A 14350-nucleotide genomic window follows, 5' to 3' on the forward strand; every position below is an offset into this window, starting at 1 on the left:
AATCTACGTGCATACACCTACATGGATCGATATCTTGTATATATATATATATATATATATATATATATATATATATATATATACATACATACATACTTGTATACCTAAGTGTATCTATATTTGTGTTGTTATCCCCATTTCCTGTTCTGGCACTACATTAGATGGACATTACTCTCCATTTAAAACTCAGTGACAGTATTTCAATTTCCATTTCACAGTCCACGAACCATTATCGTGCCATTATCTTAGTTTCCATTTGAAAAACTAGGAACCCATTCCGTGTTAGTATCTAAGTTCACACGGCAAAACCCAGGAATCAATGTCGCGCCATGGTTTTAATTTACGTTTGTAAAACCAAGAACCCATGTTGTGCCAGTATTTCAGTTTTCTTTTGAAAACCCAGAAATGAATGCCGTGAAGTATCTCAGTTTCCATTCGAAACAAAGACACCAATGTCGTGTTAGTAACTCAGTTTCCACTCGAAAAACCAGGAATCAATCACATGAAAGCGTTTAAGCTTAAGTTTGAAAACTTAGGACCTAATGTTGTGCCAGTGTTTAGTTTCCATTTGAAAAACCCGGAATCAATGCCGAGCCAATATCTCAGTTTATATTCGAAAAGCCAGAAGTTAATGTCGAATCATTATCTTAATGTATGTCCTTGCCTAGGAATGAAGTTTTATGAAAGAGAGTGTTTGTATACCGTGGCCATAGTCATTTTATTTGAAAGATATGTAACAAGTAATGAACATAAATAATTTTAAGCATGGAAATATTTTGAATTTGAAATCTAAAATATATACATTGGAAGTTGAATACTTTGAAACACGATTTCCGCTTTTCATTACAAGTACACTGCCTGTAGACTATTATAATTTCTTTCATTTATGACAGCTTTGCTAAATAAAGCTCTTATTTCATTTTTCGCATGCTTCATTGACAATGAGCCAATCAGCTTCAAAGGTGACATTTGACTCGTCTTATGAGTTTTTACTAAGTCTAATATGGTTGAAAGGAAGACAGGTGTATGGTCAACGTCAAAACCGGTGTTTTTCGACCATGCGGTAGTTATTTGTGAAGAATGAAGATATATTGGAAGATTTGCCTGCTAGTTAGCAAGCTTGCAATTCTCCTGAAGGACATCAATGACAGAACAAGGTAAATTAGCCCCCTCCCATAGTCTGACAATGGTCAATCAACTATCATCAGCTTCCTTGCACCCGCCATGACCAGCCCGGGGTGAAATCAAGTGCATATTTTACGAAAACCCGGAGACTCTTGTTGTAGAAATAGTAAGTCAGACAAGTCCATCATCTTTAATGACATACGGACACCTCCTACTGGGTAAAAACGCTGAACATGACATCCTAATCACAAACAGTGTAGTATGGCTGCCACACTGCAGCAATATGTCCTGGGTGCTAACACGCTCTAAGTACTGGCATACTATTGACTACGTCATCGTGAGTTGAAGTATCAGGGAAGATGTCAGAGTGAAGAACGCCATGAGTAATGGATCTTGGTGGACTAACCAATACCAATATGCAAACAAGTGGGCTACAGGAAAGCAACAGCTTTCTCAGAAAGATTAATGTCTCCAAATTGAAACAGCAGAATGGGAAACCGGTAAATTTCGATGAACTGTGCAGCCAACTAGATAACAACTATTATAAATTCAGAGAATGGCGAGGAAATCTGGGAACCTTCCGAGACTCGCTGCATTCAAATGCATCCAAAACAAACGGCTCGACTACAAATAAACATCAGAATGTTTTGATGAGAAATATGTTAACATGCATAAACTTACGAATGAGAGATATAGGTCACATTACACCTGTATACAAGTCTGCAGTTCGTCATCTATGAAGGCGTCCGTCCACAAACTCAAGACGACTATCCAATGAAAACACATACAGTTGCAACACGCATGTCTGAGCAATGAATCAGACGAGATTCACTTCTATGCAGACAGGCAGTGACTTGAAGACCGTATAAGGCTATTCATAGTCAGAGTCTTATCATTTTTGTATGGTAAATGTGAGAGATGGATGGAAAGAGATAGAGAGAGAGGAATCTAGCTAAGCTAAGCAATATAAATCGATTGCTTTTTGTATGCCATTTCTTTGTTAATCACCAGATGTTGAATGCCAATTGGTTTTCCCGAATATGTACAGACTTAGTTGGCAAAAAAAACTGACAAATATTTTCGACAATCCCTGCTTCTGAATGAAATCTTACGCGAAATATCTCCATGATATCACAATAATAAACAAGATCTTTACTAATGAAATCCTAATGACAATCTCAATAATGGTCTATTATAAAGAGACAATGCATCAAGCCATAAGAAAATGTATATGCAGCATGACATATGGAAACATTTGTAATCACTCAATCTTTAAATCGGCCAATTAATCCTAAAATATTTTCAACAATACAAGTAACAATAATCTTATATAATGCTCTATGAAAAAGTATTTTTAAAAAAAAGTATGTTAATCGAAGTTATTGGTTTAATTATTTGATCTCCAACAAGCCCTGTCACGTGGCAGATATGAATAAACTCCCTTAAAGGATACGTTTGTCAGAATATGGCCGATTTAACAAGAATGGGGTTTGTAACAAATAAAACTAACGATATAGATTAAAGGCTATCGGTCTAGAAGGAGAATAACCTTAAACATGAAGCCCACCCTACAGCATGCTTGTTTTAAATATTGTCTTGTATAAGTAAATAAACTCAACATTCTTTGTCAAAAGAATGAAGAAATGTCCGTTTCTCAAATTACAGAATGTTATGCATCCGCTGCATGTTTCATGCAGTAAGAAATCTTCAACGAGCTAATGCTTATAATTAGGTGATTCAGATCCGACTCTAAATAAATTTTGTCTGTGTAATTTATGCTGTTTCAATTTGTATGATCCAAATATCGTGTCACAAATACATTACATTAAATCTGGAGTACCTGCATCCAGTAATCGTCCCCAATATCGTCCCCAACTACAATATCATCCAGTAATCGTCCCCAATATAGTCCCCAACTTCAATATCATCCTGTAATCGTCCCCAATATCGTCCCCAACTTCAATATCATCCAGTAATCGTCCCCAATATTGTCCCCAACTTCAATATCATCCTGTAATCGTCCCCAATATCGTCCCCAACTTCAATATCATCCAGTAATCGTCCCCAATATTGTCCCCAACTTCAATATCATCCAGTAATCGTCCCCTCACTTCAATATCCAGAAATGGAATGATAAGTAGTGGAACTGGAACAAAGTTGGTTGAAATATTGTAAACAATCTCATCGAAATAGACGAATACGACTTAACCTAAAACTAGTCAACTATGTGCCATCACAGAAATATCCGTACTGTCTGATCATGCTCTCTGTCAAATGTTCCATTTATTTCGAAGGACAATATACAATTATTTCTTTTCTTTCTAAACTATTTTCATCGAAAGAACTAGGTGAACAACAGAATCTCAATAAAGCAACTTTCGCAAAAAAAACGTGCTGTAATATATGTGTTCGACATTCCGTTTTTATAATCATGCTCTGGACAAATGTCCACGTTTTATAAATAACGAAACAAATCGTATTTTCGTACCTAAGACTTTTTACGAAATATTAATAAAAAAAGAAAAGAATATTCAAGATTTCATAATGCCAAACGAAATCAGAAGGGTCCATAGGTCGGGTTGATTCTTTATTTATTATAAATGTTTGGCCAGAACTGCAGTTATTGTCGATATTCGTTATTTAGTCAAACAAGAGATACTGTACACCCAAGATCGGCATGTTGAGTACTATCTATGTATATAAACGTTATCTCTGTGCTGGATACTATGTGTATCCATACTCTAATCATTGTCGCTAGCCAAACAAATTTAAACTTCTTGTTTCCAATGCATCACCACGTAAGATCTATTTCTACCTACGTTATGTTTGTTATTGGTTAAACTGCACATCCAAGTGTACACCTGCGTTTTATAAACTCTAGTTAATGGTTTTTGTACCTTCTTTTCTCCCGGTATGACGATGATGTACACAACCTCCCTTTGTGTATGTGTTGATTAAGACTTTGATCCCAGAACTCATTTAGGTAATATACAAATGTGGTTGATGACATACCGCAGTAGAGTTTCTTAATGTTTTAAGATCTATGTACACCTTTTATCCGAGAAACATACATACACTATAGTCTCAGTCTATTCCATCATCATATACCCTAGTGTACAGCAGCAACAAATATAGGGAGGACAAACGAAAACTGAATGTGTTATTTTAAAGATAATTTAGTTCAGTGTACTTTGCATGTTACATAAACGACATATCAAAATATTAAAATCACGTTTTCTTCTGTTACCTCTTCTCCTATTCTGAACCAGTCTGTCAATGCAAAAGATTTTACTTGATTAATGAATATACAGAATAGTGTCTATGCATTAACCTGCATGACACGTATCTTCATTCATGAATATGTCATATGCTGTCTATGCATTTACCTGTATGACACGTATCTTCATTCATGAATATATCGTATCTTGTCTATGCATTTACCTGTATGATACGTATCTTCATTCCTGAATATATCGTATATTGTCTATGCATTTACCTGTATGATACGTATCTTCATTCATGAATATACAGTATATTGTCTATGTATTTACTTGTATCATACGTATCTTCATTCATGAATATATCGTATCTTATATATGTATTTACCTGTATAACACGTATCTTCATTTATGAATATATCGTATCTTGTCTATGTATTTACCTGCATGATACGTATCTTGATTTATTAATATATATTATATTGTCTATGCATTTACCTGTATGATACGTATCTTCATTCATGAATATATAGTATGTGTCTATGCATTTACCTGTATCTTTGACAATTTAAGCTTATGTATAAGAAAAAATAATAAATCGTCCACACTGATATAAATGTGAACAATATGTTTGAAAAAATAAATATGTAATAGTCCGTATCACATTACAGATACGTGACAGTCGTATATGAATTTATTAAAGATGGCATAAATGTTGTGAACGTGTTCTTTCCTTATATATATTGACTTGTTATCGGACTTCCACTTAAACCACTTGTGTTAATGCAAGCCCGACACTGTTCTCGTTTATTCCAAGAAAAACCGTAACTCTTCTCATTACAGATATATGCACATAATGGAGTGTCATGACGAGTTTATGTATTACTATAATGAGGCATTACATTATATATATATATATATAGAGAGAGAGAGAGAGAGAGAGAGAGAGAGAGAGAGAGAGACAAAGAGACAGAGAGAGAGATATGAAAGGCATATTGTAGTATTGGTTTCACCTTTATTGAAAATTTTATAATTTTAATAAAGCTGTATAGATATCCCTTCTCAAGCAATAACGCTTCTCTGTTTTGATTTTCTTACCTGGCAATACATTATAGTATTTACTGTAAATATTTGGAACCGCTGTTTATCGTAGTACATAAAGCACAATGACGTCATAAACAGTTTCTTTCGTCATTCAGATTTTGTTGCAAGGACTGGGAATACAAAATTATATATTAAACCCCTATTAGTCAAAATTATCCTTTACAAGTATCTTGTTCAACACAATTACAATTTATTTAATTGTTAAAGAAGACGTGTATGAAATTATCTCGATCTTTTTCGAAATGGAACAAAATTACTTATCAAATTACAGTGACCATTTTCGAGTTTTAATTTTGATCACGTCATGCATATAATAGGAGGGGCCCCGAGTCACCGAGTGGTCTAAAGCGCTCTCCGTTACGGATCACTGCCATCTCACCTCTGCCTGCGTGGGTTAGAGTCTGGGATTCGGCCAATGTGGGTATGTGAGAAAGCTTGCCAGTAGCTTCTCGTGGGTCGCTGGTTCTTCCCGGGGTTTTCCCGGGTTCTTCCTCCACCATTAATACTGGCCGCCATACATAGCCTATCGTGTGCTGAAAATGGCGCTAAACCCAACAACGACAACAACAAGAACAATAACAACAACAACAACAACAACAACATAATGTAGGAGGAGCGGAAAATAAAACTTGAAACTGTAGTATGCTGATTAGTTGCGTATTAGACTGGAAAATTTAATTGAAACGAAATAACAGTTAAAAGAAACTTTTGAATGACTTGCTATTGTTATATATCTAATTCGATTATTTACCAACTTCCAATGCATTTATCCCTTCCTATCTACGAACGAACACGCGTGAAGGTCGACATGTAAAACGTTGAATATAGAAACTGTTAAAAGTGAGGATCCCAGCGCATTATCAAATCAGCTAGAATATGACCTATATGAATACATGTTCTGACAAGACATTATTGATTAGTTTTGAAATGTAAGTATTATTAGGTAATTTGATTGCACGTCGCAGCTGTTTTTGTTGTTGTTTTGGGTTTCATGCTATATATCAACGCATGATAGGTTATACATGACGGCCAGTGTAACTAGTGCAGGAAGAATCCGGTGTAACAGGCAATAGTATACACCCAGTCCGGATTATACCTGGGGTTAAAGCGGCCTAGGCTAGATTGTACCCGGGTATATTATGGCCTAGGCCAATTTATACTCCTGTGGTATATTATGGCCTAGGCCAATTCATACCCCTCAGGCCAAGTTATATCCCCATGATATCAATAGTGTTAAGCGATATATATGAGAATTACTTAATTTTTCAACATTATATATATATACTCTTCATGTCCAGACAGTGTTAATCATGTGAACCACTATCGTGGTCGTGTCAATGCTCAACAATTTGAGCGTTTTGTGGAAAACTTGAAGAAGGAATCAAGAATCATGATACAATATATACCTCACATTCTTCCAGTCCAATTGTATTGATTAGCTTTTATATTTCTAACACTCCCATCAATATGTTCTTGTTTTTAAATCACAATGGTATTCTTATTTCTTTAAACTGGAGCGAAAACATACCTCAATAAACTCAGAAAAGGCGGTGATGATTGTTGTTAATGTTTTCCTGCTACAAGTAAAGACCAGAACGATAAGTAAATATTAATATAATATACAAGTGGGGCATATTCTAGCCTGAAGGAGTATGGTCCGGCCCAGGCTATTTTACACCCCCGGGCATAGTTTAGTCTAGGACACTTTATCCCCCGGAGTATACTCTGGCCTGGGCCAAACTATACCCGGGTTTAATCTGGGCAGGGGTTAATTTGGCCTGTTACACCGGGAAAAACAAGGTAAGAGACACCGGTCCAGGTGAAGTTGCAGGCAAACTTCTCACGTTCTCACAATGGCCGAAATCTATGAAAGTATTTCTTTTTTGTACAGTAACTAGCAATTGCCGGTCCTAGGAAAGAAGTGACACATTTTTATTAAAAAAAGAAGTAAAATGATTGCGATGATCAAGTTTCAAAGAAAGCTTTAATATAACGTACAAAAAAGTACTTTAACAAGTGGAATGCCATTTAAGTTTCCAAATCGAGACTTCTTGTTTGGCAGATGGGATACAAAAACAAATGTGGGTACCTATAACTTTTAACCTATGAAAAGTTACATCTGTTCCTGTAAGTTTCATCAGAGAAACCCAAATTTCTACTTTCGATTTCGATTCGCAATACAATCCATTATTTAATCATGACGTGAATTATTAGTTATACTTTCACATCATATATTTGACAAAGATCTGTATCCTTCATTTGTTGGTGAAAGTTGAAAGTGCAGATTTAAAAAATCAGGATATATTTAACTGACTAGCTGCCACATTAAGATAAGTCTCTGTTCTTCCAATAAGCGCTTATTTTATTACATTCTTTTATTTCATTAATACGTTTATTGCAATAAAACAATTCCTTTACAGATATTGTTTAGGGTTCCCTGCTAAAAATGTTAGACAAGTGCGCAGCTGTACAACAATTACAAAGACCATCCATATAAAATCATATGGTTGTTAACATTAGCAGTACGCATTATTATCTTCAACAATTTCAAAGACCATGCATATTAAACCTTATGTTGACTAAAATGTCCTGGTAGATCATTCCCAATTCCCATTTACCAAATAATTTTTTATGTCAAAGTTATTAAAACAAATATAAAAAGTAAACTTAAACAAATATTAGAAATACAATTTAAAAATAAAGTTGAAACAATGTGGCAAATGGGTTGGGACGATTTCTGGAAGACATTTAAATCTCTGAAACATAACTAAACTGTTACATTCACGTGTCCTTTCTATCGGCATTTTGTTCTTTCTGTTAAAGTAGGGGGCCCCGAGTGGCCGAGTGGTCTAAAGCGCTCTTCGTTACGGATCACTGCCATCTCACCTCTGTCTGCGGCGGTTCGAGTCTAAGATTCAGCCAATGTGGGCATGTGAGAAAGCTTGCCAGTAGCTTCTCGTGGTTCGGTGGTTCTTTCCGGGGTTTTCCGGGTTCTTCCTCCACCATTAATACTGGCCGCCATGTATAGCCTATCGTGCTGAAAAATGGCGTTAAACCCCACAACAACAACAACACAACAACAGTTAAAGTAGGATATCTTTGGCAAATGCACAACATCATAAAGAGAAAAGGAATTCCATTTTTGCAAAACAGTAATCATCATATCACCATACAGCATATGTACTCTGCATAAAGTATATATATATATATATATATATATATATATATATATATATATATATATATATATATATATATATATATATATATATATATATATATATATATTAGGCTATATCACAAAGCCACTGTGTAAACCAGGTCTTAAAGAGAAATTATTTTATACACACTCATGATACTACTGGTCGGATTTCATACGCTTATTTATGTATTTTATGACTAGGATGTGTATGAGTACCGAATTCAGTCAGTGTTTGCATTTTAAAAACGTATAGTGTGTACTGCATTATGCATTTATGTTGTATGAGTACCGAATTCAGTCAGTGTTTGCATTTTACAAAGGTAGAGTGTGTACTGCATTATGCATTTATGTTGTATGAGTACCGAATTCAGTCAGTGTTTGCATTTTACAAAGGTAGAGTGTGTACTGCATTATGCATTTATGTTGTATGAGTACCGAATTCAGTCAGTGTTTGCATTTTTCAAACGTATAGTGTGTACTGCATTATGCATTTATGTTGCATGAGTACCGAATTCAGTCAGTGTTTGCATTTTTCAAAGGTAGAGTGTGTACTGCATTATGCATTTATGTTGTATGAGTACCGAATTCAGTCAGTGTTTGCATTTTTCAAACGTATAGTGTGTACTGCATTATGCATTTATGTTGTATGAGTACCGAATTCAGTCAGTGTTTGCATTTTACAAAGGTAGAGTGTGTACTGCATTATGCATTTATGTTGTATGAGTACCGAATTCAGTCAGTTTTTGCAGTTTACAAACGTATAGTGTATACTGCATTATGCATTTATGTTGTATGAGTACCGAATTCAGTCAGTGTTTGCATTTTTCAAAGGTAGAGTGTGTACTGCATTATGCATTTATGTTGCCTAGCATAGTTCTGATACGCTGTAAATCTGCAGCATAGTTATTTCAAAAAGTATTTAATTCTAATTTAATTTAGTAAATTAAATTAAATATTAATTAAATTAATAGAATATACATGGACAAAGAGAATTAGTTTCGGAAATAAAAATGTAATCTGTAAATTAAATGTATTTAAATTAATATTTAATTTAATATGTTATCCGCTTTTCTTTTGTTGCAAGCAATATATGATGTTCGATAGCAACATTATGAACGTCAGATCCATAATTTATCACCTTTAGAAACGGTTTAAATAAGTGTCGCGTTTAGACCAATATAAATGGTACAGAACTCAATGATCAGCAACTCTGGATGCATGTCTACTGCTTCAGTAGAATAATAAAAATATTTCATTAGAGCCAACGAAATGTAGTAACTATAACGATTGTATAATAATGTTGCTGCTCGGAAGATAGTATATTAATGTATGTTTTCTCACCTCTCATTTCTTTCTTACTACTATGAGCTGTTATTTCTACGATTTAAATAAGCAAATTTTCCCCGTAGCACATGTAAGCCGTCTACCAATTTCCCCCGTAGCACATGTAAGCCTTCTACCAATTTGAAATTTGATTTGCTCTCATACTGTATGTAAATGTGTAAATTGTTATGCACGTGATACCCGCGTTACAAAGTCACCTTGTGTCCCAAGATAAATGTCGGCATTTTAACGAGGTCTTCAGCATAGAGATAGCATGATCTCACCTTTATTGAATAAAATCACTCATCATTTATACAGACAGGGAAACATCCATGGAGAAAGAGAAATGGTTTTTTAAAAAAAATGCAAATAGAACAGGAAATCTAATATATAAATTAAATGTGTTTAAATTATTAAATATACATCAACTGTATTCTGCATACGTCGATAACAAGATCTAATTGTTGTGGAAGATAACGTTTATTTTAATTACGCTTTTCAAATCTGAGCGTGACATATTTGGCAGAAAAATTATGAATCTGTTTAAAGATTATTTTTATTGTGGTCTGGAGAATTTCGGCAGAATCAGAGTGTCGATAACGTCCGAAGTACTATCGAATTTATAGGGTGGGTGAGAGAGAGAAGAATATCGCGTACATGTCGCTAATAATTGTTCCAGGATGTGCTCTATTGTTTTTCATACTTTATAACTACATTATTTATGACACGTATCTGTAGCTTACCAATTATGTTTCTTTCAGACGATGACTCTCAACATAGTTTCTATTTTCCTCTTGGTAGTAGCTATTGGATGTGAAACTTACAATGTGCAAGGTAAATGCACCATCAATTTCTTGTTTAAAAATCCACTGTTGTAAATCATAATATTAAAATCCTTAATGGAATGTAATCTACCTACCTTTGATCAATTATCTTTAGCACTTTTATTGTTAGATTCACTACAAGCATGACGTTCTAATTTGCCAGCACTACAGAGAAATCTTTACTTATGCAGGAGGCAATAATGGCTGAAGTTTCATTATATGTTCTGTAATCAGCGCATAAACAACACAGTCCGAATAGTATCAACACAGTCCGAATAATATCAACACAGTCCTAATAATATCAACACAGCCCGAATAATAACACCACAGTCCGAATAATAACAACACAGTCCGAATAATATCAAACAGGTGATTAGAAATAATGAACGATATGCTTTACCAACGCTTACAGAGCACAAACAAACCAGTTATGAACAAGACATTGCAACTGTTCATCTATCAGTACGTCTAACTGCCGTAAGGGTACTATTAGCAGTCTTTTAGAGATTTCCCGATAAACACCAATCTTTCATAGCTGATTATTCTGTCTATGCATTATAAAAACATAGTAGACTATAACCTACGGTATGCTGATACCCAGCAACACTGGATGTAACGCTTATAAACAAACAGGTCTATAACAGCTCAAAAACGAAGCCTCATCAAAAACGAAGTCTCGTAAAAAACGAAGTCTCGCCATCTTTTCCACGACGGAAACAGGTACAGATATAGATCTTCGTACAAAACAATGCATATCTACCGAAAGCAAAAGTCGCTCAAGACCCGCTCATATGTATAATTTCTAATACGCAAGTGTCACATTGATCAAAGATCGTTCACTAGCATCTAAACAATCCCATCCTAATACGTATTCTTTTAAAATTCGTAAACGAGCTCCAATTAACATTTATCTTGCTCAAAGCGGAAGTTAATACTGCGCATGATTAATCTCAAACAATTGACCAGAAACAAAAGACATATCTTCAAATACAAATGCCATAATAATCACAACATAGCTAGAGGATATAGCTATCCGAGTAATTCGTGCGACTTGATGTATTCAACCTCTTGTTGAAGGTCAACAATTACGAGGACACAAGCATTGCCATCCTTTATTTGGTTTCTAAAACATTTCAAAGAACACACGAACTTGAAAGCACTGCAAAAATGTAAGAAACTTGCGGTTCAAATTCCATCAAAAGACTCGTTTTACCCTCGGCGCACCCTCGTGACCTCAATTAACGTGGCTCTGACAAGTTAATGATTACGCCAGCCACTCGTCAGTATTTTCATTGGTACAGATATTGTGTCTTTTCTCCTAGACCCGTAGCGTGCCTTCCGCTGTGCAACACGTTTAGCTCTTATATCTATGATGGAACATGGCTGCATTTCCTCTTCCTTCTCTGTTTCATCACCCCGTCATATGACTCTTCCCGACACTTGGTAGGTTCACGTTCAGTCTAAGGTCATACCAAATATGGTTTCAGTCGATTCAAGTGAACAATTTGAGTCGTCTTATGAATTTTTCTTGTGATGAGATATGTGACATCTGTTATTTACTTAACAATGCGAAATAATCCAAGCAATCATAAAGCATCGTGAATGGTTTCTCATTATGAAGTCTTGTCCTAGAAATTGGCTAATTACTCGGGTTGAAAAATTTCTTCCATATTCCGACATCCCATAATGATAACTTAATCAATAATATCAAACAATGCTATAATCGGAGAGGTACACACAAATAGCACAAAGCCAAGTTTTATTCCAGTATAATTATATTTTGAATCCGAATGTATTTAATCTTGAAAACGACTGATAAATACAGCTCTTATTTCAGGTTTTGTATGTGTCGTTGCAACAGAACCTATCGTCATTACTGGTGACACTACATATTCAGTGAATTTTACGTGGAACTGTTCACTAACGTTGAATGAGTCTATACTAAGCATTATGTGGTTAAAGGAAGACATATGTATCGCCAAGGTCTCGTACGGTGCATTTACACCATGAGAGAGCTACAAGGGTAGAGTTGAGATATTTAAAACATTTGGGATGTCACTCCATAATATTTCAAGAAAAGACTCGGGACACTACAATGTCGTCATTCTTCTTAAGGACAGCCATCATCAATACTTACCATGTCAATCAATCTACCTGCCAGGTGAGTAAAGCTACTGACATTGAAATTAAGATGATATTTAAAAAGAACTGAAGGAAACAACAAACAAAAAATACAATAATCCTTCTTTGATATAGTTGTGTCAAACCAGATTTGCAAGTCTTCTATAGTTGTGTTGTGTAGGTGGTACACAGAGTTCAAACAGTGTTCTCAACGCTATACAATAAATGAATTAAGTAATGTATGCACTGATGAAATCTAATTATTTTCCTACTTCAGAGAGAAGAGTACTATGCACGTGCTTTTGCTATCGGGCAATGAATAGTAAAATCTGATATAAAAAAACATAAATGTTAAATACATGCATTACCATAACAAAAGCACATGTGTTCTCTTATGTATTGAAAAAATAATTTGTCTCGCAAAAATTGAGGTCAAACGTCTTCTCTTTTTTATTCTTCTCTCGTTTGATATTGAGTAATGTGCACTGAAAATAATACACGCACCCTGATTGGAGATACATGTATGCTCAGTCTAATAGATCTATTGCGCACTTAGTGAAGAATTTAGTCTCCTTAGTTTTAAATCTTCTTATACATTATGCCAGCTATACGCATTTTAAATTCTATAATTATTATCCAAAAGAAGAATTTTATATTAATTTATCTTTTCACATGACAGTTTTGCCAGAACAACGTTCGGAATTCAGGGAAGGGAAAGCTCTACAGTATGCTGTAGGTGAAGAATCTTCACCCTCTGACCAAGAAAGGCCGAGTAAATTGGAAATAGGATTGATATGTGGGTTTCTGCCAGTGACAGTTATTAATGGAACTGGTGTAATTTTATGGTATTTTCGTCGTAGAAGACACAACACCAACATCTCTGAAAATGATGTCATGTCACAAGAACAAACTGGAATGCTTTAAGCTCCAATTTAGTGATTTGTTTACCAGAGAGTTTGTTTTAAATATACTCATTGTAGTGCTGTGTGGTCACATGGAGAACATCGTCATTGAAGAATATGGATATGAGAACAAAAAGAACAAAATAAACGAAATTCACAAATCATCCCATACTTATGAATATTACACATACATTTTGCTGAGGGTCAAATGTGATATATCCTCATATATAACTTATTGAAAAGCAAGAAAAAATGTATCCGTCAATTTAGAATTTATTTTTAAATAGTTGATAATCAGTATGTCTAGATGTCATGTCAATGTCGTGTCAATGTAGTGTCTATGTCATGTCAAGTCCATGTCGCATTGCATTGTATATATGGGCATACTTTCATTATTAACAAAGATTTGTCACAAACACACACACACACACACACACACATATATATATATGTGTGTGACAGATATATATATATATATATATATATATATATATATATATATATATATATATATATATATATATATATATA

General features: G+C 34.6%; 2 protein-coding genes across 3 annotated transcripts in view; both read left to right on the forward strand.

Annotated features, from left to right (window-relative positions):
- The window catches only part of LOC149792894 (uncharacterized), a 118902-nt gene that overhangs the window by 41655 nt on the left and 62897 nt on the right, over nucleotides 1-14350 (forward strand). The gene's annotated exons all lie outside the window — the stretch shown is intronic.
- Nucleotides 6232-14266, forward strand: LOC149792895 (uncharacterized). Of its 2 annotated transcripts, XM_089966713.1 has the most exons (4): nucleotides 6249-6376; nucleotides 10734-10806; nucleotides 12634-12957; nucleotides 13597-14264. In XM_089966713.1, exons 3-4 carry the CDS (start codon nucleotides 12849-12851, stop codon nucleotides 13839-13841), a joined length of 354 nt encoding a protein of 117 aa, XP_089822839.1. In that variant the 5' UTR covers nucleotides 6249-6376; nucleotides 10734-10806; nucleotides 12634-12848; the 3' UTR covers nucleotides 13842-14264. The 2 variants fall into 2 exon arrangements, with proteins under 2 accessions (XP_089822840.1, XP_089822839.1); XM_089966714.1 differs by lacking the exon at nucleotides 12634-12957 and having other exon boundaries at nucleotides 6232-6376; nucleotides 13597-14266.

The sequence above is a fragment of the Sinohyriopsis cumingii genome, chromosome 8 (assembly GCF_028554795.1).
Source record: "Sinohyriopsis cumingii isolate HCF-2022 chromosome 8, ASM2855479v2, whole genome shotgun sequence".
Taxonomy (NCBI): Eukaryota; Metazoa; Mollusca; class Bivalvia; order Unionida; family Unionidae; genus Sinohyriopsis; species Sinohyriopsis cumingii.